General features: G+C 39.4%; 1 protein-coding gene and 1 non-coding gene across 8 annotated transcripts in view; both read left to right on the top strand.

Moving 5' to 3' along the window:
- The window catches only part of CHD8 (chromodomain helicase DNA binding protein 8), a 56645-nt gene that overhangs the window by 25718 nt on the left and 7029 nt on the right, over positions 1-23898 (top strand). For 5 of the 7 annotated variants that reach the window (XM_033435952.2, XM_033435955.2, XM_049705473.1 and 2 more), the window contains exons 6-31: positions 2340-2522; positions 2604-2672; positions 3031-3086; positions 3600-3717; positions 7788-7871; positions 10439-10576; positions 11833-11954; positions 12100-12343; positions 13461-13637; positions 14633-14776; positions 15039-15294; positions 15871-16081; positions 16335-16530; positions 17244-17411; positions 17605-17784; positions 17943-18053; positions 18399-18595; positions 18846-19045; positions 19126-19306; positions 19395-19484; positions 19945-20048; positions 21198-21327; positions 22268-22343; positions 22801-22855; positions 23030-23237; positions 23648-23856. In XM_033435952.2, coding sequence (XP_033291843.1) covers positions 2340-2522; positions 2604-2672; positions 3031-3086; positions 3600-3717; positions 7788-7871; positions 10439-10576; positions 11833-11954; positions 12100-12343; positions 13461-13637; positions 14633-14776; positions 15039-15294; positions 15871-16081; positions 16335-16530; positions 17244-17411; positions 17605-17784; positions 17943-18053; positions 18399-18595; positions 18846-19045; positions 19126-19306; positions 19395-19484; positions 19945-20048; positions 21198-21327; positions 22268-22343; positions 22801-22855; positions 23030-23237; positions 23648-23856 — 3907 coding nt within the window. The remainder of the gene's footprint in view (positions 1-2339; positions 2523-2603; positions 2673-3030; positions 3087-3599; positions 3718-7787; positions 7872-10438; positions 10577-11832; positions 11955-12099; positions 12344-13460; positions 13638-14632; positions 14777-15038; positions 15295-15870; positions 16082-16334; positions 16531-17243; positions 17412-17604; positions 17785-17942; positions 18054-18398; positions 18596-18845; positions 19046-19125; positions 19307-19394; positions 19485-19944; positions 20049-21197; positions 21328-22267; positions 22344-22800; positions 22856-23029; positions 23238-23647; positions 23857-23898) is intronic. The other 2 variants (XM_049705472.1, XM_033435956.2) reach the window with 1 other exon arrangement.
- On the top strand, positions 21782-21891 carry LOC117202936 (small nucleolar RNA U6-53/MBII-28). Its single transcript, XR_004485475.1, has one exon. It is a non-coding gene; the product is annotated as a small nucleolar RNA U6-53/MBII-28 (small nucleolar RNA).

The raw sequence follows: 23898 nt of genomic DNA, 5'->3' as shown, positions 1-23898 counted from the left end.
ACTCTTGGGTCTCACTTTTTTCAGCATAATGTTGTTCAGATTTATTCATGTTGTTGATGTATCTGAAGTTCATTCTTTTTTTTTTCTTGAGAAACATTTTTATTTATGAATATAGCACAGTGTTTATTCATTCTATTAGACATTTGGTTTGTTCCCAATTTGGAGCTGTTATGAGTAAGCCTGCAATGAACAGTCTCAGTACACATACTTTGTGGACATAGGTTTTCACTTCTCATAGCTAAATTCCCAGGAGTTGATAGACTGTGGGGTAGTTAAACATTTAACCATTTAACTTTATAAGAATCTGCCAGCTTCCGAAGTGATTGTGTCATTTTACACTTCCACCAGCAGTGAGAGTTCCACTGTCACTTCATATATTTTGACTATAGCGTAATTTGTTTAACCAATCCCCTGTTGATAGGCATTTAGGTTTTCTCTGGTCTTCTACTACCACAAGTAATGCTACAGAGATTTGTATATATGTGCAAATTTATCTGTAGGATAATATCTTTGAAGTGGAATTGTTGGATCAAAGGGTATTGTCAAATTTTCTTCTATAGAAATTTTCTTCATGCCAGTGTGTACTCTCACCAACAATGTGTGCGTTCCTATTTCAAATATTTGATCCAACTTTCTGATTTTTGCCACTCGGTTAGGTGCAAGAGAAAAAAAAAGGGGGAATCTCAGTTTAGTTTTCAGTTGTAACAATTTTATTCTGAGTGTGAGCATCATTTTACACTAAAAGCCATTCTGTTGTTTTCTATGAACTATTTTATGTTATTTGCCCATATTTCTATTGTGTTGATCTTTTTCTTAGTGATTCAGAAGACCTCTTTATGCTTGGGAAATGTATCATACGGCATTTTTTCTCTAGTTTATTATTTGTGTCAACTTTGTTTATGATGGATTATATTGATATTACTCAGATATCTTAAACTTTTTACAAGGTCAAATTGATCAATTTATTAGAAACACCTTCTCTACTCCAGGATTATAAAAAAAAATTCTTCCACATCTTCTTTTAGAAATTTTGTCTTTTTTTTAACTTTTAAATCTTGCAGTCTTTTTGTAGATTTGTTTCTTACATCCACTAGACGGCTAGTCATCTGTTTTCAATCCCATTTTATAGAATAATCCACTTTTTCCTCACTGATTAGAAGTTCTGTTTTTATCATGTTCTAAATCCACATAAGTATTTTAGTCTATATCTGAACATTATTTCCTTGACTTGTTTATCTCTTCTTGGAGCGGTACCAAGTTGTGTTAATTAGTATAGCTTTATATTGTCCTTAATATCTGGTAAGGCCAAGTAAACTTTTTCATATTTTTCCTGGTTATTCTTAGATGTTTAGTTCTCCATTTGAATTTTAGAATCAGCTTATCTAATTAAAAAATTCTGTTAATTTTGTTTTTCAAATTTATGTGATATGGGAGGGTATATATATTTCACTATTTATTCAACTCTCTTTTAATGTCCTATAGCGCTTTAAAGTTTTCTTCACATAGATTTTATATATTTCTTACTAAATTTAATGCTTAAGATAATTAATATTTTCTCAGAAAAAGAATATTTTCTTTTATTGTATTTTCTGCCTTAGTCTCTATAAGAATGCTATTGATTTTTAAAAATTAATTTTATGCCAAGCAAGTTTACTCATTTTCAGTAGTTCTGCTTCTAATGACTCATTTGATTTTGGGTTTTCCAGGGGTTATAATCATGATTGAAAAATAATAATTTTGTCTCTCCATCCTTCCTAATTTTTTTATCATGAGCTGCAAGTATTACTTAGACTATTTAATTAAAAAATCTTCTACTCAACCATTTGAAAGAATAAGGCAGATTTGAAATGTATTGATATGGAAAACATCTCCAAGAAAAATGCTAACAGAAAAGTAAGCAGCAGAACAATACATACAGTATGATCCTATTTATTAAAACAAACAAAAAAACTTTAGAACTAAAACAAAGGAACAATTAGAAACAAAATGTTCTTGCACCTTTGCACTCCAGGGTTGCTCCTCCTGTGAAGTTCATTGCACTCTGCAGGTTGAGAGTCCTGTTTCAGTTTTTTAAGAGCCCCTTGCCAATAGGTTACTTTCAGGTGGAATCTGATACTTTGATAAAACAATTCAGCAAGTTAATATATATTCAGTACATAGAATAAGTTACATGATTTGACATCACATAATTTGATAAATAAGCTATTTATCATCTTTTGGTTTAATTTTTCATAGGGATTTTGGAGTCAAATCTAAGTATATGACTATAGGCGAATAGTTTTAAAGGTTTTCTCCTTGAGAGACCTAAGCAGTTATTTTAACCATTTTTGCCTCTATAGAAGAGACGCTCAAACCGCCAAGTTAAACGGAAAAAATATACAGAGGATCTGGATATAAAGATCACAGATGATGAAGAAGAAGAAGAAGTAGATGTAACTGGTCCAATCAAAACTGAGCCTATCCTGCCTGAGCCAGTGCAGGAACCAGATGGCGAGACTTTGCCTTCCATGCAGTTCTTTGTGGTAAGCTGAGAACTTAAGCAATTTGAGACCTTTGTCTTGCTGCTCACAATCTCTGTTGACTGACTGCATCTTTTGCTACAGGAGAATCCCAGTGAAGAAGATGCAGCCATTGTAGACAAAGTGCTTTCTATGCGTATTGTGAAGAAGGAGGTGAGGCCTCTATTTTTAATGTCAGCCCATAATGCTGCAGTTACAGGCTGTATGTAATGAGCACCTTTGGATGTCAGGCTATATTGCTACAGTGTAGTTACAAGAGATGGTGGAGAAAAGTTAGGTGGAAAGTAGGAACTGTCTTATTGCCACTTCTTTCGCTTATTTGTTTAAACTGGAAAAGGGCTTATTTTCTCCAGCTGTCAAGCCTCCAGCATTGAAATACCAGATTAAGTTCTTTAATCCCTTAGTCAGTAATATATTCTGGGAGCATTGGTATGAAGCTCTACCGTGTGTGTTAAAATGAAAAGTTCTCTTTGACAAATAAGTTTAGTAACTGTAATTTCTTTCTTCTCAGCTTCCTTCTGGACAATATACTGAAGCAGAAGAATTCTTTGTCAAGTACAAGAACTAGTATGTGATCTGTGCAAAAAAGCTTTTCACCCCAAATTCCTCAGGGTTCTAAAAAGTTCTCCTGTATAGTCTATCCTGGGTGGGAATGTGTCCCTTTTTTTATAGTCTCCTCGCCTGTTTTTGGTGAGGAAAATGTATATTCAGAGAGAAGCTCAGGAATTGACTCTTTATATTTACCTGCAGAAAGGTGGGGTGAGGATGGTTCCTGACAAAATCCCTTGTAAAATCCTCTTTACGTTAGTCTAAGATTAAGACCTTGCTACTCAGAGTGTGATCCGTGGACCAGCAGAGTTAGCATCAGTTGGGCGCCTGTTAGAAATGTGAACTTTCAAGCCTACCCTAGACCAGGTGGTTTGTGTGCAAAATCAAGTTTAAGAAGTACTGACCTAAGAGACTGTCTCCCCATTGAAGCACATAGTCTTATGTCTGCTTCTGGCTAATCCCCACATCTCAGACACTAGCTGACCAATTCCCCTTTCTCACACTGTGACTGGCTATTTCCATCCCCTTTAGCTCCTATCTACATTGTGAGTGGGCTACCATCTCCCAACTAGAGAAGGATAAGAGGATCCATCAAAAACTAAAGCGCTTCAAAACCAAAATGGCTCAGATGAGACACTTCTTCCATGAGGTAATTAGGAATAGGTATTGCCTATCATTTATTTCATAGAAGCATAAATTACTGGGGTTATCAACCTTGACTGATACTTCAAAAGACTCATAGTTGCTTTGTATATATGGGTATAAAGTGTTCATTTTGATCGTTGGACTTTTCTTACTTAATTGCCCCAGGCTTTGTTTTACCAGGTCTAAATATGGTATTTTTATAAGTTATAGGGTACTTGGAAATTGAGTTTTTTGATATTCATGAAGTATTTTCAGAACAGATGGTAAACTGACCTCTGGTCCACTTGCGGCATTCTTCTCCCTCTAATGTCAGTCTTCAGCAGTTGATGGTATCTGTGGACAGAAGCAACCATATCATTAACAGAGAACATTTATTTTCTCAAACTTCTAATCCAGTATAACTAGAAATAGTGATAAAGGAGCTTTAATACACCATACCCAGTGTTACTACTAGTTAAGTACTGGAACATCTGTAAGGGTCTCTTGAGCTGTATTTTAACTCTCGATTTTGCTTTGAAAGCTTTGTATACATATACCTTTCCCAAAATGGGATTTTTCATTACTGAGTGCCTTGAGAAGAAGAATTCTTTCTCAGAGCTTCTTAAGACCTAAAGAGGAGGACTTCCCTGGTGGCACAGTGGTTAAGAATCCGCCTGCCAGTGCAGGGGACACGGGTTTGAACCCTGGTCCGGGAAGATCCCACCTGCTGTGGAGCGACTAAGCCCGTGCGCCACAACTACTGAGCTTGCACTCTAGAGCCCATGTGCCACAACTGCTGAGCCTGCGTGCCACAACTACTGAGCCCACACACCACAACTACTGAAGCCCACGCGCCTAGAGCCTGTGCTCTGCAACAAGAGAAGCCACTGCAGTGAGAAGCCCGCGCACCGCAACGAAGAGTAGCCTCCGCTGGCCACAACTAGAGAAAGCCCACGTGCAGCAACAAAGACCCAATGCAGCCAAAAAATAAATAAGTTTATTTTAAAAAAAAACCTAAAGAGGAGCTAGTAAGAAAGAGTGAAAGAAGGAATAATGTATAGCTTCAGCAAAAAAACCCAGCTGTGCCCAAATACATCTGAAAAAACTATATCACCAGGTTTGCCAATAAATGAGTTATTTTCCACATCACTTGGAGAGGGCAAGTCGGGCCATGTAGGTTTTATAATATCTTTTTATATGAAAATAATGATAATTGTGTCGTGGGGGTTTGTTTTTTGGTCTATGTTCTTTTAAAGCCTAATTTGAGAAATGTATGATGAAACTAATCCCATTCCAGTTGGTATTAGATATATAATTTGTGACCCTTGAGCCAAGCTCTGCTAACTGACTTGTATGCCAGTTTTGCCTTTATAGGTAGGCCATTTAACCAAATCAATTATTCATTTATTCATTGTTTATTATGTGCTAGTCACTATGGTAAGCAAATCACACATGGTCTGTGTTCTCATGTAGCTCACTGTCTAATGGGGAGAGAGAGAGATTTAAAAATAATTCAAATTGTGGTAAGTGCCAGGAAAGAAAGAGCACAGGAAGACCTAATAAAAAAATGCCTACTTTGGATAATCAGTGAAGACTTCACTGAGAATTGAATTATGAATGAGTTAGCAAGACCATGAACACACGTAAATAGTATCCCTGGCATGGGAAATAGCAATATATGAAAGCCCTGAGACAGGATGAGGAACTGAAAGGACAGTGGGATTGATGTACGATAGAGAGTGAGTGGCCCGAAATGAGATCAGAAATTTAGGCAAGCAGGTGCTTATAGACCTTTTAGTTTTGTTTTTATTCTAAGTGCAAAGAGGGAAACCACTGGACTATTTAAAACAGGTGAAAGCACATCCAATTTTCTTTTTTTTTTTTTGCGGTACACGGGCCTCTCACTGTTGTGGCCTCTCCCATTGCGGAGCACAGGCTCCGGACGCGCAGGCTCAGCGGCCATGGCTCACGGGCCTAGCCGCCCCGCGGCATGTGGGATCTTCCCAGACTGGGGCACGAACCCGTGTCCCCTGCATTGGCAGGCGGACTCTCAACCACTGCCACCAGGGAAGACCCAATTTTCATTTTTAAAAGATCATCTAGGGTTTCCCTGGTGGCTCAGTGGTTAAGAATCTTCCCGCAACACAGGGGACATAGGTTCGAGCCCTGGTCCGGGAAGATCCCACATGCTGCAGAGCAACAGAGCCTGTGCACCACAACTACTGAGCCTGCGCTCTAGAGCCTGCGCTCTGCAACAAGAGAAGCCACCGCAGTGAGAAGCCTGCGCACCACAACGAAGAGTAGCCCCCGCTTGCCACAACTAGAGAAAGACTGTGCACAGCAACGAAGACCCAACACAGCCATAAATAAATAAATAAAATTTATTAAAAAAAAAGATCATCTAGACTTTGGATTGGAGAAGAGTAAGCGTGAAAGTAGGATGAGCAGTAAGGAGGCTGTTGAAGTTTTCTAGATGAGAAATTAAGGCTTATAGCAGAGTGCTTTCAGTGGTTAGAGAGAATGGATAGATTTGAGTTTACTTTAAAGTAGAATTGACAGGATTTGGTGCGATGGCTTATATAGATAGGTTTCTGGTCTGAGCAAATGGCTTGAGGTAGAGTCATTTATTAAAGAATGGAAGATTTTAGAAACAACTGATTTGGGGAAAATCAAGATTTTAGTTTAGACCATGTTAAGCTTAAAATTCTGTAACACATTTCTATCAAGGAGATAGATATACAAATCTGGATTTTTTAGGCTGCAATTTAACTTTGGAATGTATCAGCATATACATAATTATTAAAGCCTTAATAATGAATAGAGTCACCCTGGGGAAAGTTCTATACTTTCTAATAGTTCTGTACTTTTAAAAATTTCTTTCTATAAGGCAATGGATGTAAGCCCAGGGCCAATCCTTAAGCAATTCTCACAAATTTAGAGGACCAGGTGAAGAAGGGACTGTTTGCCAGAGTGGTAGGAGAAAGATTAGGAAAAAGATATGTCACAAAAATCAGGGGGAAAGTGTCTTAAGAAAGAAAGAGTTTTTTCCTTAAGGTTTCTTGGAGATCTTTCTTTGAAGCCTTGGGTTATTTATCTTGGGATACCACCCAAAGTTGGATACCAGTGACTTAGGAAAAAAAGAGCCAGTGAAGGTGACTGAGAATTGGCCAAAACAAAAAGTGAAACCAAAATAAAGGCTACCGAAGAGAATATGGTGTCTCAGAAAAGCCTAGGGAAGAGAGTGCTTTGGGGAGAGAATAATGAATTGTTTAATACTTTGTATAGGTAAATTAAGGTGAGTACAGAAACATTTCCATTATGTTTGGCAATTTGGAGATCATTAATAACCTCGACAAGAGTAGTTTCATTGTGTGATGGAAGTAGAAAGAAGAGTGGAATGGGTGGACAAGTAAGTGAAGGAAGTGATGAAATGGAGGTACTGTGTGTTTAAAACTCTTGGAAAAGTTTGGGTATGAAGCAGAACAAAAGAATAGTTGGAGGGGGATGTAGAGTCAGGGAGGTCTTTTTAAGACGTGAAGTTGCCTGGTTGGGGAACTAAGATCCCACATACCGCAACTAAGCCCATGCTCTCTAAAGCCCACGCACCACAACTAGAGAGACTGCGTGCCGCAACTAGAGAGCCCACATGCCGCGACTAGAGAGCCCGTGCGCCGCAACTAGAGAAGACTGTGTGCCACAATGAAGAGCCCACGCACTGCAATGAAGACCGAGCGCAGCCAAATAAATAAATAAATTAATTAAAGAAAAGATGAGAAATAGTCAAGCATGGTTGTATGTTATGGGCATGCTCCAGTAGAGAGAGATTCCTAAGAAGGCAAGAAGGAATGGAATCCAAAGCATATATGGAGAGAATGGCCTCTGTTAGGGAGTAGTGACACTTTATCTGGTAACAGGCAAGAGGATAGATGCAAATACAGGTAAGTGTGTAGGATGTGGTATTATGAAAATGGGGAACTCCCTTCTTTTCTCTTAATAAATTTTGAAGTAGGGTTATCAGCTAAAGGTTGCATGGAGGAGTGTGTTTCCTGGACAGTGATCTTTTGGTCTTATTGTTTGGTTTCATAATTCCTCTAGGACGAAGAGCCCTTCAACCCAGACTATGTAGAGGTGGATAGGATATTGGATGAGTCTCACAGCATTGACAAGGACAATGGGGAGGTGAGTTGGGGCATGGAGGAACATGAAAGGCCTCTTAAAGATTTCTGCCTGTCTGCTTGCCCATCCTTTATTTTTCAGATATGGCTGAAAAATTTCTTGGACTGAAAAGGTACTTTTGAATTTTTCTGAGAGATACTTAGAATGATACTGGGAAGGTAAAGGAGAACAGAGAGAGGCTAAAACGAAAGATTCTCAAATATCTGGGAGCTGTTTTACAAAGACTCATTAACCTTGGCCTCATTTTCTCACAGATTTTATATGGGAGACCCTTGACCTTCAGTTGGGGGTGAGAGGTGGGGATGGAGAAAGGGATACTTTACGAATCTCCAAATTTGTGAATATAAAAATACTTGCATAGACTCATAGCTTTCTTCATGTTGTTGAGAATTATTTATTTCCTGTACTTAGCATCAGTTAAATGCATTTTCATTTGTCACTAAAACAGATACACTGCATTTGTGTCAGTACCTTTAAACAGATGTGAGGTCCTATTCCCACAGGTTCAGATTCAGTACATCTAGGGTGGGATCCAGAGATCTGTATTTTTAAGTTGGTTCTCCAAGGGCTTCTCATGCATAGTTTGATTTGGGAACCACAGCTCTAAAGCTTTCTTAGATTGGGTAGCTGATTTTAGATATGCTAAAACACTAGGTGATATGTTTTCATTAATCACTTTTTTTCATTTTCCAATTAAGAGTTGTATAGATCTAAGCCACCAGTGAATTCAGCATTGCTCTCATTTAAATTTACTTAGGCCATGACCCACCTTTTTGTTAGAACTCTTCTCACTTCAAGTCACAGTTGTTGGTTTAACTTTGCAGGGCCACATTTCATCAAGTTGTCCTCACTTCAGTCACTGCTTACAGAGTGGGTAGCAGAGCCTTGTTAAGACGTCAGTGCTGGATGGTGGGCTGGGCTCACTCACAAGCTAAATGACTCGCTCCCATATATCATCTGTACAGGACCTAAGAGTCAAAGTCTTCCCTCTGTAAAATTCCCAGTTTATTTTATAAGCCTTCAGCGTTTCTCAGATAGAACCTTAGATGTCCAAGGCCCGTTACAATTCAGTGTCTTTAAATCCTAAGAAGAATGCCTCAGAAAACATATCTTCTGCTTTTGGGGTTAGGGGTGGGAATTACTGCTTATTGTTCATTTGTGGGAGGTGAGAGTGGAATGGACCAGTTATTAGTCAGGACAGGTTAGCTACTGTTAAATTATTCTCATCGCTTTCAGGATCTCAGCCTTCCCAGCCTTGAAAATCTTATGCTCTCTATCACTATACTTACACCTTCATCTTCCAAAAGTAATTGGACTTTGATTAGGCTCCTCTGGAATGTATTGGGACCAGTATGACAGATTAAAGTGTTTTAGTACCCTGGTACTGTAATTTATGTTCCCAGTATTGGATAAAAACGTTCTGTTTGCCCATTTCCCCCTCCTCTCCAAAATGAGTTTGTCATCCTTATTACGTTACCCAATAGTGGAAATAAATATTATAATAAATATTAAAGTCCTTGGAAGAGTAAGGGTGCTGGAAATATGTGACGTGAACAAATGTCTATGTAGAAAGTGACCTGAGTCACTACAGTAAAGCAAAAGGTCAAAGAGAAATTACATTAATTCTAGGTATTCCTTGATCTATATCTCTATTGAGACACATATCTTCATACTTCTTGCTGGCTGTTCTAAGGGGTATTCTATGAGTTGATAATTAGAGATTTCCTGGTGATTACATTAGGCCCAGTCTAATTCTTCTCGATTCATATAAGCCAAATATGGAAATGCAGTCCGGTCCGTGATCAGTCATCTTGAGTAGTGAGAATAGGAGCCATATTACCACTGGTCACTGCCCCGTCCCTTGCACTAGAATGCCTACATAGAGCATAGCACCGTAGTTGGAGCTTCAGCATTTCCCCTTCCTCTTCACTCTTAGCTCTCTTCGGGGATACCTCTTGCAGTTATCTCCTAGCTTCCTGGGGCTCGCAAGAAAATCTCTTTACCACCCTATGGCTGCTCTTTGAAATAGCATCTGCGCTGAGAGCTCCAGGAGCTCAGAAGCCCAGTGATTTCAGTCCTGCTCTGCTCCTATGGATTTAACCTGTTCTTTGCTTCTACAGTAGCCTGGCTTCTACTGTATCAAATTTGGTGCCAGGAGGATAGTATGAAACAGGGCTACCATATCTTTTAATTCAATAATTAACAATAATTAATTCAGTTCAACAATTCAATTTCAATCTAATTGAACACAATAAAGGATTTTTTTTTGTTTGTTTAATCTGCTTGGTTGATGAGCCTGATGTTTCAGTGCTTAGTGTTCTAGATAGTGCTGGGTAGAAATTTCACTTTCAGATTCTGATAAATTGTCTGGAAACAGGATCAGAGCCATAAATAGTACAGTGCATCAGCAGATGAGCCTCTGTCTGGTGTTTTCAGCCTGACTTTTTTGGCACCTTTTTAGATATTGACACTTTGTGATCTGATTCTTTAGTCAAATTCTTATCTTTTAATCACGGCAGAGAACACAGAATCGTTCGTTTCATTAAGGCTTTGGCTTTTTTCTCTCTTAGCCTGTAATTTACTACTTGGTAAAATGGTGCTCTCTGCCCTATGAGGATAGTACATGGGAGCTAAAAGAGGATGTTGATGAGGGCAAGATTCGAGAATTTAAACGGATCCAGTCAAGGCACCCAGAACTCAAAAGGGTGGTAAGTATATCTGCATTTAGATTGTAAAGTCCATATAGGCAATGATTTAATTTTCTTTGTTTTAGCTTTTTATTATGGAAATTTTCAAACATGTATAGAAGTTGAAGAAGTAGTATAATGTACCCGTAACCCAACTTAAGCAATGAACACGTAGCCAATCTTGTTTCACATATTTCTCTACCTACTCATTTCCCCATTTCCCAGATTATTTTAAAATAAATCTCAGATTCCTTCATTTTATGTGTAACATTTCCGTGTTTATGTCTAAAAGATAAATAGTACCATTGTTACACTTGAAAAGATTTAACCATCCCTAAATATCATCAAGTAAGCAATCACTGTATTTCCCTGATTATCTTCTAACTTTTGTTAAATTGTTTGAATTAAATTCTAAGTAAGGTCTATATATTGCTATTAGTTAATATATATCTCATATATATCTTTCTTGATTATAGTTTCCCCTTGATCTCCTCTCCCTCCTTTGCAGTTTTCTCTTGAAGAAACCAGGTGATTGTTCTCTAGGGTTTTCCATAGTCAGTTTGCCAGTTACATTCCCCTTGGTACCTTTTCTGTCCCTTATATTTCACATAAATAGTTAGATGTAGAGCAGTAATGTCTGTTAGAACTTTTTATAGCCGTTCTGTCCAATACAGTAGCCACCAGCCACATTTCAAATGCTCAGTAGTCACATGTGGCTAAAGGCAGATATAAAACATTTTCTATCATTGTAGACAGTTCCATTAGATAACACTGTTCTAGAGGCTGCATCAGGTTGGGGAGGGAGACCACTAAATCCACTTTATAGATGGTTCTGATAGGTTGTCTTTTGTGATATCAGCCATTTTTGTTCATTGTTGAGATCCATTCTTTCAAGAGTTTTAAATGGTGATTCTGTCATTTCTTCATTTATTAGACAGAATCTTCTGTAAAAAGAAATACGGTTCACCTACTGTTTGGTTACCCTAAGGTACAGATGGTATAGGAATGGAGGATAAATGCTTTATTTATTTACCTTATCCTTTATTTCCCAGTTTCAAAATAATGAAGTACTTCCTTAGCACCCTCCAAAAGTGATCAGTGGGCTTTTTCTCTTTCCTTCTTCCTCTTTTTTTTTTAAAAGTGTCATTATGGACTCATGAGTTTGAATATATTTAACATGGTAATGTTTTTGAATTGACTTCAACTATTAGAACTACCTAGTAAGTTTAATTTCGTTAGTGTCTCCATGCCACTTATTCAGATTTTCTATTTTTTAGAATCGTCCACAAGCAAGTGCCTGGAAGAAGTTGGAGTTGTCACATGAGTATAAAAACAGAAACCAATTAAGGGAATATCAGTTGGAAGGGGTCAATTGGCTGCTCTTTAATTGGTATAACAGGTAAAGAAAAGAATAGGACCATAACATATAGGCTTAGTCTGAGATTATTTTTATTTATTTTCTGTTGAAACAATTTCTTTTTAAGTACTTTTTTAAAAGATGGTCTCTTTTGACTTGCTTTTCTTTTTCCGTGATGAATCTGCAGGCAGAACTGCATCCTGGCTGATGAGATGGGATTGGGCAAAACCATTCAGTCCATTGCCTTCTTACAGGAGGTATATAATGTGGGCATCCATGGCCCCTTCCTGGTCATTGCCCCACTGTCCACAATTACTAACTGGGAGAGAGAATTCAACACGTGGACAGAGATGAACACTATTGTGTACCATGGCAGTCTGGCCAGCCGGCAGATGATTCAGCAGTATGAAATGTACTGCAAAGATTCACGGGTGAGTTGTATGTAATACAAATATTATGGTTTAGAGAGTAGGCCAAGGTACCTGGTATTTTAGAGGCTTTTATATGAATCAAAGACTTTTATTGAGACTCTCTGTGATTTAAGGCAAAATTTTTGTTTAGATTGTGCAGGGCATTTTTTTTTACTTTGCTCTTTTTATCCAATGGACATTTTAATCCAGTGGAAATTCTGACTTTATTTATGAATACATATATTTAAAATAGAGTTTTATCAGCATTGATGTTTTCATCAAGAAAGAATTTTCCAGAATGAAATTCATTTAGCTACTTTATTAATTCCTTGATCCATATGGTGGTGAACGTAAGCCATGTCCTTTCTTTTTTTTTTTTTTTTTTTTTTTTTGCAGTACGCGGGCCTCTCACTGTTGTGGCCTCTCCTGCTGTGGAGCACAGGCTCCGGACGCGCAGGCTCAGCGGCCATGGCTCACGGGCCCAGCCGCTCTGCGGCATGTGAGATCTTCCCGGACCGGGGCACGAACCCCCGTCCCCTGCATCGGCAGGTGGACTCTCAACCACTGTGCCACCAGGGAAGCCCCATCTTTTCTTAACATTGAATTTTATGAGACTTTTTTTCCTACCATTAGTTTCCTGTGGTTTTTATTTCTACCAAACCAAATTTATTCAAGTCGTATTTTGTTGCTCTTAATATTGCTAAGATAATTGGATTCTTCTGTCCACTTTTTAGATAGTAACCAATATTATCACATACTACATTAGCTATTTCACTTTTAGTTTTATCTTGTATGTTTCAGCAGCACTCAACATTTGTGGATTTTAGTGTTTACCAACAGAAGGTGTAGGGCTGAAATACATGAGGTAGGCATGCAGCAGAGTCAAAAATGTCCAGCTTCATTCAGTGAAGTCTGTCATTTTCCCAAGAAGCTGAGTGTGCTGCGGAAGCAGCGTATCTTAGATTCAGTGATTTGGCACTGTTTATCAGGAAGATGAACAGTGGCAGAGGTGGGTGGTGGTGCAGTTGGTATTTCCTATTAAGCCTGCCTGAATATGAAAAACGGATGTGTGATTCGGAAGAGCATCTCCTTTAGGTACATTTTAGGCCTTTTCTGACTTTATTGCCTTCATGCTTAGGGGCGCCTCATCCCGGGTGCATACAAGTTTGATGCCCTGATCACCACTTTTGAGATGATTTTGTCAGACTGTCCCGAGCTTCGTGAGATTGAATGGCGTTGTGTCATCATTGATGAAGCCCATCGACTAAAGAACCGTAATTGCAAGCTGCTTGATAGTCTCAAGCACATGGACCTGGTGAGTTCCTCTCACTGACTTGTGGGCAGAAACACCTGGAATTAAAGAAGTCCTAATTCCCTGTGGAATTAATATAACCTTAATTTAGCAGAGAAGAAAAGAATCAGAGTCTTGGTATTGGGTGGTGGGTATGGCCTGTGGGAATGGTAACCTGAAAGTCATAAAATTCATATAAATTTTAGAGTTGGTAGTTGATTGTAGGTTAATGGTTCTCAACTGGGTGGAGAGGTTGGGTATCACATTAGTTACCTATTGCTGCATAACAAAATATCCAAAAACTTAGTGGCTTAAAACAACTATGTTTTTCATGATTCTCTAGCTCAGCAACTTAGGCTGGGCTTGGTGAGCCCATTCTTTTGGTGGTCTTGCCTGGAGTCAGTAATGCAGCTGTAGCTGACAATTGGTGCTGGTTGTTGCCTGTGTCATCTTCCACATGGCCCGTCAGCCGTTGTGGGCCAGACTTTGCTTCTGTACATGATAGAGTCAGGGCAGTGTTCCAAGAGGGTAAAGGTGGAAGCTGCAAGGCCTTTGAGGCACAGGCTCTGAAACTCACATGATATCACTTCTGCTACATTCTCTTTGTCAGAGCAAGTTACAAGGCAAGCCCATGTTCAAGGGGTGAACCTTGATAGGAGGAACTACCGAAAATTATTGGCCATATTTAATCCAGCACAGGTACATTCTTCAGAGGGGGACATGTTAGGATGCCTGTGGGGAGTTGAGTGCGGAGAGGCATATTTAATTGGAAAAAACGTATTCTGAATATTTCTTTATTGGCTTATATATTTAAGATAAATTAATATGTTAAATAATATCAAGGGTTTTCTTGAATATTTTATCAAAAGAGGGAGCAAGTAAAAGAAAAGTTAAGAGAGTAGTCTGGTCCATTCCCATAATTTTACAGTTAAAGAAATGAAAGCTAAAGTTATATACTTGATAGAAAACCCTAGAAGTCCTTCTGAGTTTTATCATTCTTCTCTGTTCTCCATTTCTAGGAGCACAAAGTGCTACTCACAGGAACACCCTTGCAAAATACTGTGGAGGAGCTGTTTAGCCTGCTTCATTTCTTGGAACCTTCACAGTTTCCGTCAGAATCAGAGTTCCTCAAGGACTTTGGGGATCTCAAGACAGAGGAACAGGTAGGAAGTCTGTCTAATGCGGTACTAACCCAGGACAAAAAAAGGTGAAGTTTGTACTAGGCAGATATCTACTGTCTTAGATATCACGGGCTGTTCTGAGCTCCTTGTATGTAACCTTGTGCCTACATCATTTGTGGCATTGTCCAAAATCTACTTTTCTCAGATACTGGAAAACTCTCATTGTATTTCTCCATGTTTCCACCTAATGTGAGAATGTTTGTCCTCATGTTAGTGATTTCTTTTTTCTCTGTATTGGGCACAGGTTCAAAAGCTACAGGCCATTCTCAAGCCAATGATGCTGAGAAGACTCAAAGAGGATGTTGAAAAGAACCTGGCACCTAAGCAGGAAACCATTATTGAAGTAGAGCTGACCAACATTCAGAAGAAATACTATCGGGCTATTTTGGAGAAGAATTTCTCCTTTCTTTCCAAAGGGGCAGGCCATACTAACATGCCTAATCTACTCAATACAATGATGGAGTTGCGCAAATGTTGCAACCACCCATATCTCATCAATGGTGAGGGAATTCCTGGAAAATACCTACATTTCTGTGTTACCTTGTTTACTTTCTAAGTGATATTCCTCAGGAACAATGTATGCATTGACTGATCCATCCTAATTTGGGAATAGAGGAGATTTCTCCTTTTAAAACAATTCTCATTTGGAAGTCTTCCTGTAGTTCTTTCTACCCCTTTGATCCTGCATAATCTCCAAAGTTAAAAAGGATTTGCTGTTTAGAATTTCATGAATAAGAACTCAAGTCATGCTGTTCTGTCTTCAGTGGTACTCCATTTTGCTGTTTGTGTTTTGGATGCCAGCAGGGTGGTAATAGTGGTTTGCATATACCATTCTGGTCCTTGTCCACAGACTTACATATATTTTACCCAGTTCTTAAGCCTGACTTACAAGGAATATTTTGTATGAATAAAATTGAGGATGACTTAGGATTTTGGGGGTGCTGAAATTCTGTGTGTAACATTGATATCAAGTCAGATTATCTTTTTTTCTTTGCTTCCTTGTCTCAGTTAAATAAACTGCAGCCTTAGTATGTTTCTCTGGATCTCACCATCAGGTTTGATTTTTCTTTTGGCAGGTGCAGAAGAAAAAATCCTAACAGAATTTCGAGAAGCTTGCCATATCATACCTCATGACTTCCACTTGCAGGCAATGGTTCGTTCAGCTGGCAAATTGGTTCTTATTGACAAGTTACTTCCGAAACTTAAAGCTGGTGGCCATAAGGTTCTGATCTTCTCCCAGATGGTACGCTGCCTAGATATCCTAGAGGATTATCTAATCCAGAGGAGGTAAGAAAAGAGTCATTCTTCACCTTGTGTTTACTATATACTCATAAGGCTGCAAAGAGTAGGAGGGCCTGGGTTTAATTAAAGTTGACCAGGACTGGGATAAGAGAAGTGTTTAAGACTCTCACTCTCCACTTTCTGATAAAGTTTTTGGTGAACTAGAGATATAGAGGTACTGATATTAATCCCAGTCTGCTTTTTTGTTCTCTTTTTCTGCTTAGCTGATTAAACTTTCTTTCCTGTGATTCCCGTACAGGTACTTGTATGAGCGTATCGATGGGCGAGTTAGAGGCAACCTTCGGCAGGCTGCTATTGACCGCTTCAGCAAGCCTGACTCAGACCGATTTGTCTTTTTGCTATGCACCCGGGCTGGTGGACTTGGAATTAATCTCACAGCTGCTGATACTTGCATCATCTTTGATTCAGATTGGAATCCGCAAAATGACCTGCAGGTAAAGGAAATCATTGTCTTAGGGACTAATCACCTAACCTGGGAGGTTTTGCAACAGGATCAGGATCTCTTAGAAAGTCTTGTCTTTTAGAGAGTATAGAATTGTTAGTTAGGTTACCAAACTTGTTCTGTAAAGGGCCAGATAGTAAATATTTTAGGCTTTGTAAATCAGACAGCCTCTGTTGTAACTACTCACCTCTGCTCTTGTACCACAAAAGCAGCTATAGACAATATGTAAATAAATGGGTAGAGCTGTGTTTCAGCAAAAACTTTATTTACAGAAACAGGTGACTAGGATTTGCTGACCCCTGGTCTAGATGATGGGGCAATAATTTCATCTTGTAGTTGACTTTTGATTTTGAGTTGATTTCATGGCTGCTTTATAGATGGAAATTGGTATTTTGAATCCTTCTCCCCCCACCCCCTCTAATGTTATGTTTTTTGTTTTTTTTAATTAATTAATTTTATTTATTTGGCTGCATCAGGTCTTAGTTGCAGCACGCGGGATCTTTGTAGAGGCGTGTGGGCTTCTCTCTAGTTGTGGCACACGGGCTCCAGAGCGCACGGGCTTAGTTGCCCTGTGGCACGTGGGATCTTAGTTCCCCAACCAGGGATTGGACCCGCGTCCCCTGCATTGGAAGGGGGATTCTTAACCACTGGACCACCAGGGAAGTCCCTCTAATGTTATGTTATCTTTGCCCTTCCTTCCACCAGGCCCAAGCACGGTGTCATCGAATTGGGCAGAGTAAAGCTGTGAAGGTGTACCGTCTCATCACTCGTAATTCTTATGAGAGAGAGATGTTTGATAAGGCTAGCCTCAAGTTGGGATTGGATAAAGCTGTGCTTCAGTCCATGAGTGGTCGGGATGGCAACATTACTGGAGTGAGTCTTCTTAATCTCTAGCTATACTTGTAACAGGTCATAGTGATGGAGGGAGACAAAAGCTATTTTTGCATAGGATCCTGACCTCTCATTTGGGTTCTCAATTATTGTTTCTTAAAATATAATAAAATGTCATGATATGGTTAGATAATATTCTCTTGTAGTTTTTTCACCTTTCTATTGGATTTTGTAGATCCAGCAGTTCTCCAAGAAGGAGATTGAAGATCTCTTACGGAAAGGAGCATATGCAGCCATAATGGAGGAAGACGATGAGGGCTCCAAGTTTTGTGAAGAGGACATTGACCAGATCTTGTTAAGACGAACCACTACCATCACCATTGAATCTGAAGGAAAGGGTTCTACGTTTGCCAAGGTATGTTCTGTCGGTGCCAGCGGCTGAAGAAGCAGAGAGAGAGAGAGACAGGGCTCTCTAGAATTGAATGTATTTTTTCAATGTAGTTTTTAAATATACTGGTTTCCTGTTCAAAAAAGTGGTATAGTCAACTTTACTGTTTCTTTGTTCCTCACTAGGCAAGCTTTGTGGCTTCTGAAAATAGGACTGATATTTCTCTGGATGACCCCAACTTTTGGCAGAAGTGGGCCAAAAAGGCCGACCTGGACATGGATCTACTCAATAGCAAGGTGAGCTTCCTTCTCCTTTAGGGAGGAAGTATTGCAGAAAACACATTACTTTCTGGAGTCTGTATAGCTGCTCTGATTCGTCAGTGCTGACCTTGGCTTATAATGGTATATACAAGGGCCATGATAAAAACTTTCTACACGGGAGGCCCCAGAAAACTACTTAGATAACTACCACTTAATTTCGCTTCCTGAGTACCCGTAGATTATTTTGCATGTCCAAAAAAGAATCTCTCTTTGAGTATCTACAAATGTTACATCCAAGGCTATTTCAATCTGATTGTCTTTAATTCCTTTCCCATGATCATATCGTGAAGAGAGTTGCTTCTCCTTTTGTTCTCTGCATAGAATAACTTGGTGATTGACACACCTAGAGTACGAAAACAGACCCGCCACTTCAGCACTCTGAAAGATGATGACCTAGTGGAATTCTCTGATTTGGAAAGTGAAGATGATGAGCGGCCACGCTCTCGCCGACATGACCGTCATCATACCTATGGGCGCACTGACTGCTTTCGGGTGGAAAAGCACCTCCTGGTATATGGGTAAGAACCCACCTTGCCATCAGAGGTAGTTCATCTCCATCCTGATAGACACCTAGTTTGCTTTTCAAATTGGAGGCTATGGTCAAAGAGGGGATAATGGGAAAAACTTTATTCTGTTACCATGTTTTTCCAAGATCTTTTTGTCTCCCACCTTTTGGGAAACGCGATTCTGAGGGACTGGGGAATATCACTGAATTAGAGTCCCCAGGAAAATATCAGTATAATTTCTTTTTTTGGCTTTTTTTTTAAGTTGGGGACGGTGGCGAGATATTCTGTCTCATGGACGCTTCAAGCGACGGATGACTGAAAGAGATGTGGAAACGATTTGCCGGGCCATCCTTGTGTACTGTCTTTTACACTATCGTGGGGATGAAAATATCAAAGGCTTCATCTGGGACTTGATTAGCCCTGCTGAAAATGGCAAGACAAAAGAATTGCAGAATCATTCAGGTGATTATCAAGTCTTTGCTTTTCATCTTTTTACAGGTTACCTAATCCTCTTCAGGTCCAAGGGTTTTTCTCAATCCAAGTCTTCGATGTATCCCCTTTCCCAGGTCTGTCTATCCCTGTGCCCCGTGGACGCAAGGGGAAAAAAGTAAAGTCACAAAGCACTTTTGATATCCATAAGGCAGATTGGATCCGGAAATATAACCCTGATACTCTGTTCCAAGATGAGAGTTATAAGAAGCACTTGAAACATCAGTGTAACAAGTAAGGATGGAATTTAACATACTAAAGCATTTTCCACCTCAAGCTTTCTACACTATTATTGAGCCAGTTCTTTCTCTATCCCTTCTAGGGTCCTGTTGCGGGTACGAATGCTATACTATCTGAGACAGGAGGTTATTGGAGACCAGGCAGAGAAGGTGTTAGGGGGTGCTATTGCCAGGTAAAGTTATGCTGTATTTTTCTTTATGCCATGGCTTATTCCAGAAAAGATTGGTGTACTTATTTCATTCTAAACAATTTTGGGGATACCTGATAATTAAGATCTGTATATCAGGTCTTCGGTCCTGTACAGTCGGCCTTTTGTATCCATGGGTTTTGCATCCTTTTGATCCATGGTTACTTGGATCCATGGATATGAAGGGCCAACTGTATTCATGGTACGACACCATTTTATATAAGGGGCTTGAACATCCATGGATTTTGGTATCTGGGGGGACTCCTGGAACCAATCCCCTGTGGATACTGAGGGACAGCTGTTCTTGATACCAGTGGAAGGAAATAGGCAGATGTATGACCATTTAAATTAATAGATAAAAGAAGATACCTGTAATAATCTTCCCAAGGATTGTCTACTTTAATTTCCTGCATTGCTATGCTGACTCTGCCTCTTATACCTTTAGTGAGATTGACATATGGTTCCCAGTAGTGGATCAGCTGGAGGTTCCAACAACATGGTGGGACAGTGAGGCTGATAAGTCCCTGCTCATTGGAGTCTTTAAGCATGGTAGGTATCTGCTCTTAGTCTGTTCTTTTCCCATTGTAGATTTATGTCCACAGATGGGATATTTAGCAAAATGCTCAATGACCAATAATTATGTTTGAATGGGAAACTAGTCCTTAAATATCCAGAGCCATTAGTTCCTATGAATAAATGTTTAAGAAAGACCAGATGGATAGTTAAATCCCAAGGTAGGGAGTCTCCCATTTGTTCTCTAATCACTGTTACCGATCTGTATGTAGTGGTATCTAAGTTAAGCTTCCACAGTCCGGGGAAATAATGCATGTCCACTCTTGTTAATAATAACCATGTTTAATTTGTATCACTTTCCTGTGGCTTGCTGAAAGTGCTCTTCTTGTATAACATCTTATTTGTCTAAATATTCAGCGGTTACTCTCACATAGTTGTGAACAACCATGCTTGAGTAAAACAAAAATAGAGTATAAAAAGGGAGAAAACTCCCTTTTCAGTCTTGCCTAATAACAAATTCCAGGCATTAAAAGCAGTAAGTGCTAACTTCCAGCCTAGTGACTTAGTGAATTGGAATATCATTTCTTTTTTAATATACTTTCACATTTACTTCTATAAAATAAAAGTAGTGGCACTTAATTCATGTTTTTGACATGTTTAATTGGATAGGAAAAACTGTGAGCATTTGTAGTCTTAGATTTACTTGTAAGACACAGAGGCTTTAGAAGAGTCCAAACATCCTGAAGTGTGTTCATCATTCATCAAACATTCAGAGTGCCTGTTTGTTTGCAGGTGCAGATCTCTTATCCTTTATTTGAAAATGTGTGACCTAGTTCTAAATGATTTAAACTTTTAAAATTTCCTCACTTGTGTATTGATAGTAAGAATGATGATAAAATATTACCCGTTAAATGGCTAAGTAAATCTATTACCATTCTCTATAAACACCGATTAAATTCCTGTTTTCAGTAACTAGTGATAAAACGCCTTGTGACTCTAAATTGCTATAGAAATGTTAAATATCGTACTATAACCCAACAGCTATCCAAGTTAAAATTTTCACTGTATTTTGCATTATGATACCAAAGTAGCCCACATTGTTATTGCAGCAGCATACGAAGCTTACTTACATAAAAGCAAAATGAATCTCTGATTTTCTTCAAATTATGGCTCTTTTTCTTCTAGGCTATGAAAAATATAATACTATGAGGGCAGACCCAGCCTTGTGCTTCCTAGAAAAGGCTGGCCGACCAGATGACAAAGCCATTGCAGCAGAACATCGAGTGTTGGATAATTTTTCTGACATAGTGGAAGGGTAAGCATTAGTGTTTAGTTCTCTTAAAGCTTTGTGTCCACCCTATGAAGGGTATTTGTTGCTTGTACTAAGAGATAACATAACTCTAGCCTTGACTGAACCCATTCGGATTCTTAATGGTGGTTATACTCATGAATGATAAACTCTTAACAAATAGTGAGACCAGCAGAAAGGTCTCCATATACTGGCCTAAAACCATACATTGCAGTCTGATGCAACTAAGGGTGAAAATTAATGTTATTCCCAAATGGCTTATTTGATGTTCTATTCAGTTTTCTTTGCAATGCTTTTCTGTACAGCCATAGTAGCTGAGAGGATAACTGGTTCTCTTGAAAGGTAGTAGTCATGCAGCAATCCCATGCCACTTATATGATAGAGCCTCAGGAAATTTTAGCCCTGGTTTATCTCCCAGTGGCGGCTGACACATAAAGGTGTTACTCTGCCTGGATACATGCCTCGATGATGAGTTGCCATGCTAATACTGAGCCACCAGGTAGGGCATTGTTGCCCTGGTTTGGGTGCCAATGAGTTTAACAAAACTTCTCACGTGGAGACCTGAGGGGCATGTGAAATAGTTGGCTTCGCTCATGAATACCCTCCCAGTCCTTTGTGATTGAGAGATTTCTCTTTGATGATCACAACGTCAGTTTGCCTAGTATAGGACCCTCAAAGGAAATTGGATTGTTTATTTATTGCAAATCATTTATTATATCATTCTTCTACTCAATAGAGCAAAGTATCAATAGTAAAAATAAGCAAGCATAGACCATTCAAATGAAGTAATAAAAGTAAATACTAGTTGGGAAGGAGGGGGAAAATGGGTTAAACAATAAAAAGAGCTAGTAAGAGAAAGGAAATGTGCTGGTCAAAGTGTTTCTTTTAAAGTCAAACAATTTAGAACTGAACTTTGTCATTTTCTCACGCCTCTGGATGATTTTAGGGTTGACTTTGATAAAGATTGTGAAGATCCTGAATATAAACCACTCCAGGGTCCCCCAAAGGATCAAGATGATGAGGTGAGGAATTCTCATTTGAGTCCAGCTTTTCTCTGTTACTAAATAGTATTCTCCTATTCCCTGAATCATGAAGTACATTGATTAATTTATAAGACAAAATGGAAAGACCATTTGAGACTATAAAGTATTAATGGAAAGGATTTTAACACCAGCTGGGGGAGATCAGGTATGGCTTTGTGGAGGAGGTGGGACCCAAGCTGGACAATGAAGTATATTATTTGACTACTTAATTCCTGAGTCCCCCTGTCTTCAAGCCTTTGATAAGGACTGACTTTTCAGGTTTTATTTTCATATTCTTTTACTTGGTTGCTTCCAATTTTCTGTGAGAGTTCCTTTCATGAGAAAATTTTCTGGATCCCATGGTGCCATAGAAAGACACACACGAGAAAGTGATTTCAGAGTGCCAATTTTACCCCTTTTCCTCCCCTCTCCATCCTGTGGGGTGGATCTTCTCTAGGGTGATCCCTTGATGATGATGGATGAGGAGATCTCAGTTATAGATGGAGATGAAGGTAAACTTCTAAGTCAACTAGTATAATTTTGTGTGGGGTGGTGGGGTTGGGGGACTGACTGAATTCTGTCCTTTCCTGGGATACCAGAGAGCTTTGCCTTTGGGTGGGTTGAAATACCAGTTATCTCTACTACCTTTCCTGTACTTCCTGTTTATTCTACTTTGCTGCCCACAGCCCAGGTGACCCAACAGCCAGGCCATCTATTCTGGCCTCCAGGCTCTGCTTTGACAGCTAGGCTTCGGCGCCTAGTAACAGCCTATCAGCGCAGCTACAAGAGAGAACAGATGAAGATAGAGGCTGCAGAACGTGGGGATCGGAGAAGGCGGCGCTGTGAGGCAGCCTTCAAGCTAAAAGAAATTGCACGGCGGGAGAAACAGCAACGGTAAAATATGGCTGGGAATTTGAACTGAGCTGTAAGCTTGTCTTCGGCTATGGGCCCTATATTGAAAAGCATCTTAGGAAGGATTATTTGGAATTCCCTAAGAGGGACCATCTTTTTTGTCTTTGTTACACCTCTACGACATAAAACCACACTTAATCATAACTCCCAGGAAGATCTCATATGTAGGCATCCTCATTGAGTTGTTTGCATCATTTTCCCCCTCAGCTTGCTAATTCTTAAATTCTTACATGTTACAGAGTACCTCTTCCTACCTCTTCTGCTGTCTTCGGGGGCTTTTTTTTTTCCCCCCAACTTTCATTTTTTGTGCATTCAGATATTCTAAGCCATACTAAGAAGTAACCATTCCCTGTGTTCTGATCACTGTTGCCTGATTCCTCTTCCCTTTGTAGATGGACAAGGCGTGAACAAACTGATTTCTATCGAGTAGTTTCTACCTTTGGTGTGGAGTATGACCCCGATACCATGCAGTTCCATTGGGATCGATTCCGCACTTTTGCCCGACTGGACAAAAAAACAGATGAAAGCCTTACCAAGTATTTCCATGGTTTTGTGGCCATGTGCCGCCAAGTGTGCCGCCTTCCCCCAGCAGCTGGAGATGGTAAGCAAGACTGAAGCGTCTTGGGTGAGTGGGGATGGACTG

The sequence above is a fragment of the Orcinus orca genome, chromosome 2 (genome assembly GCF_937001465.1).
Source record: "Orcinus orca chromosome 2, mOrcOrc1.1, whole genome shotgun sequence".
Lineage (NCBI taxonomy): Eukaryota > Metazoa > Chordata > Mammalia > Artiodactyla > Delphinidae > Orcinus > Orcinus orca.
Note: the sequence above shows the minus strand (reverse complement) of the source record. Positions and strands in the feature narration are given on the sequence as shown.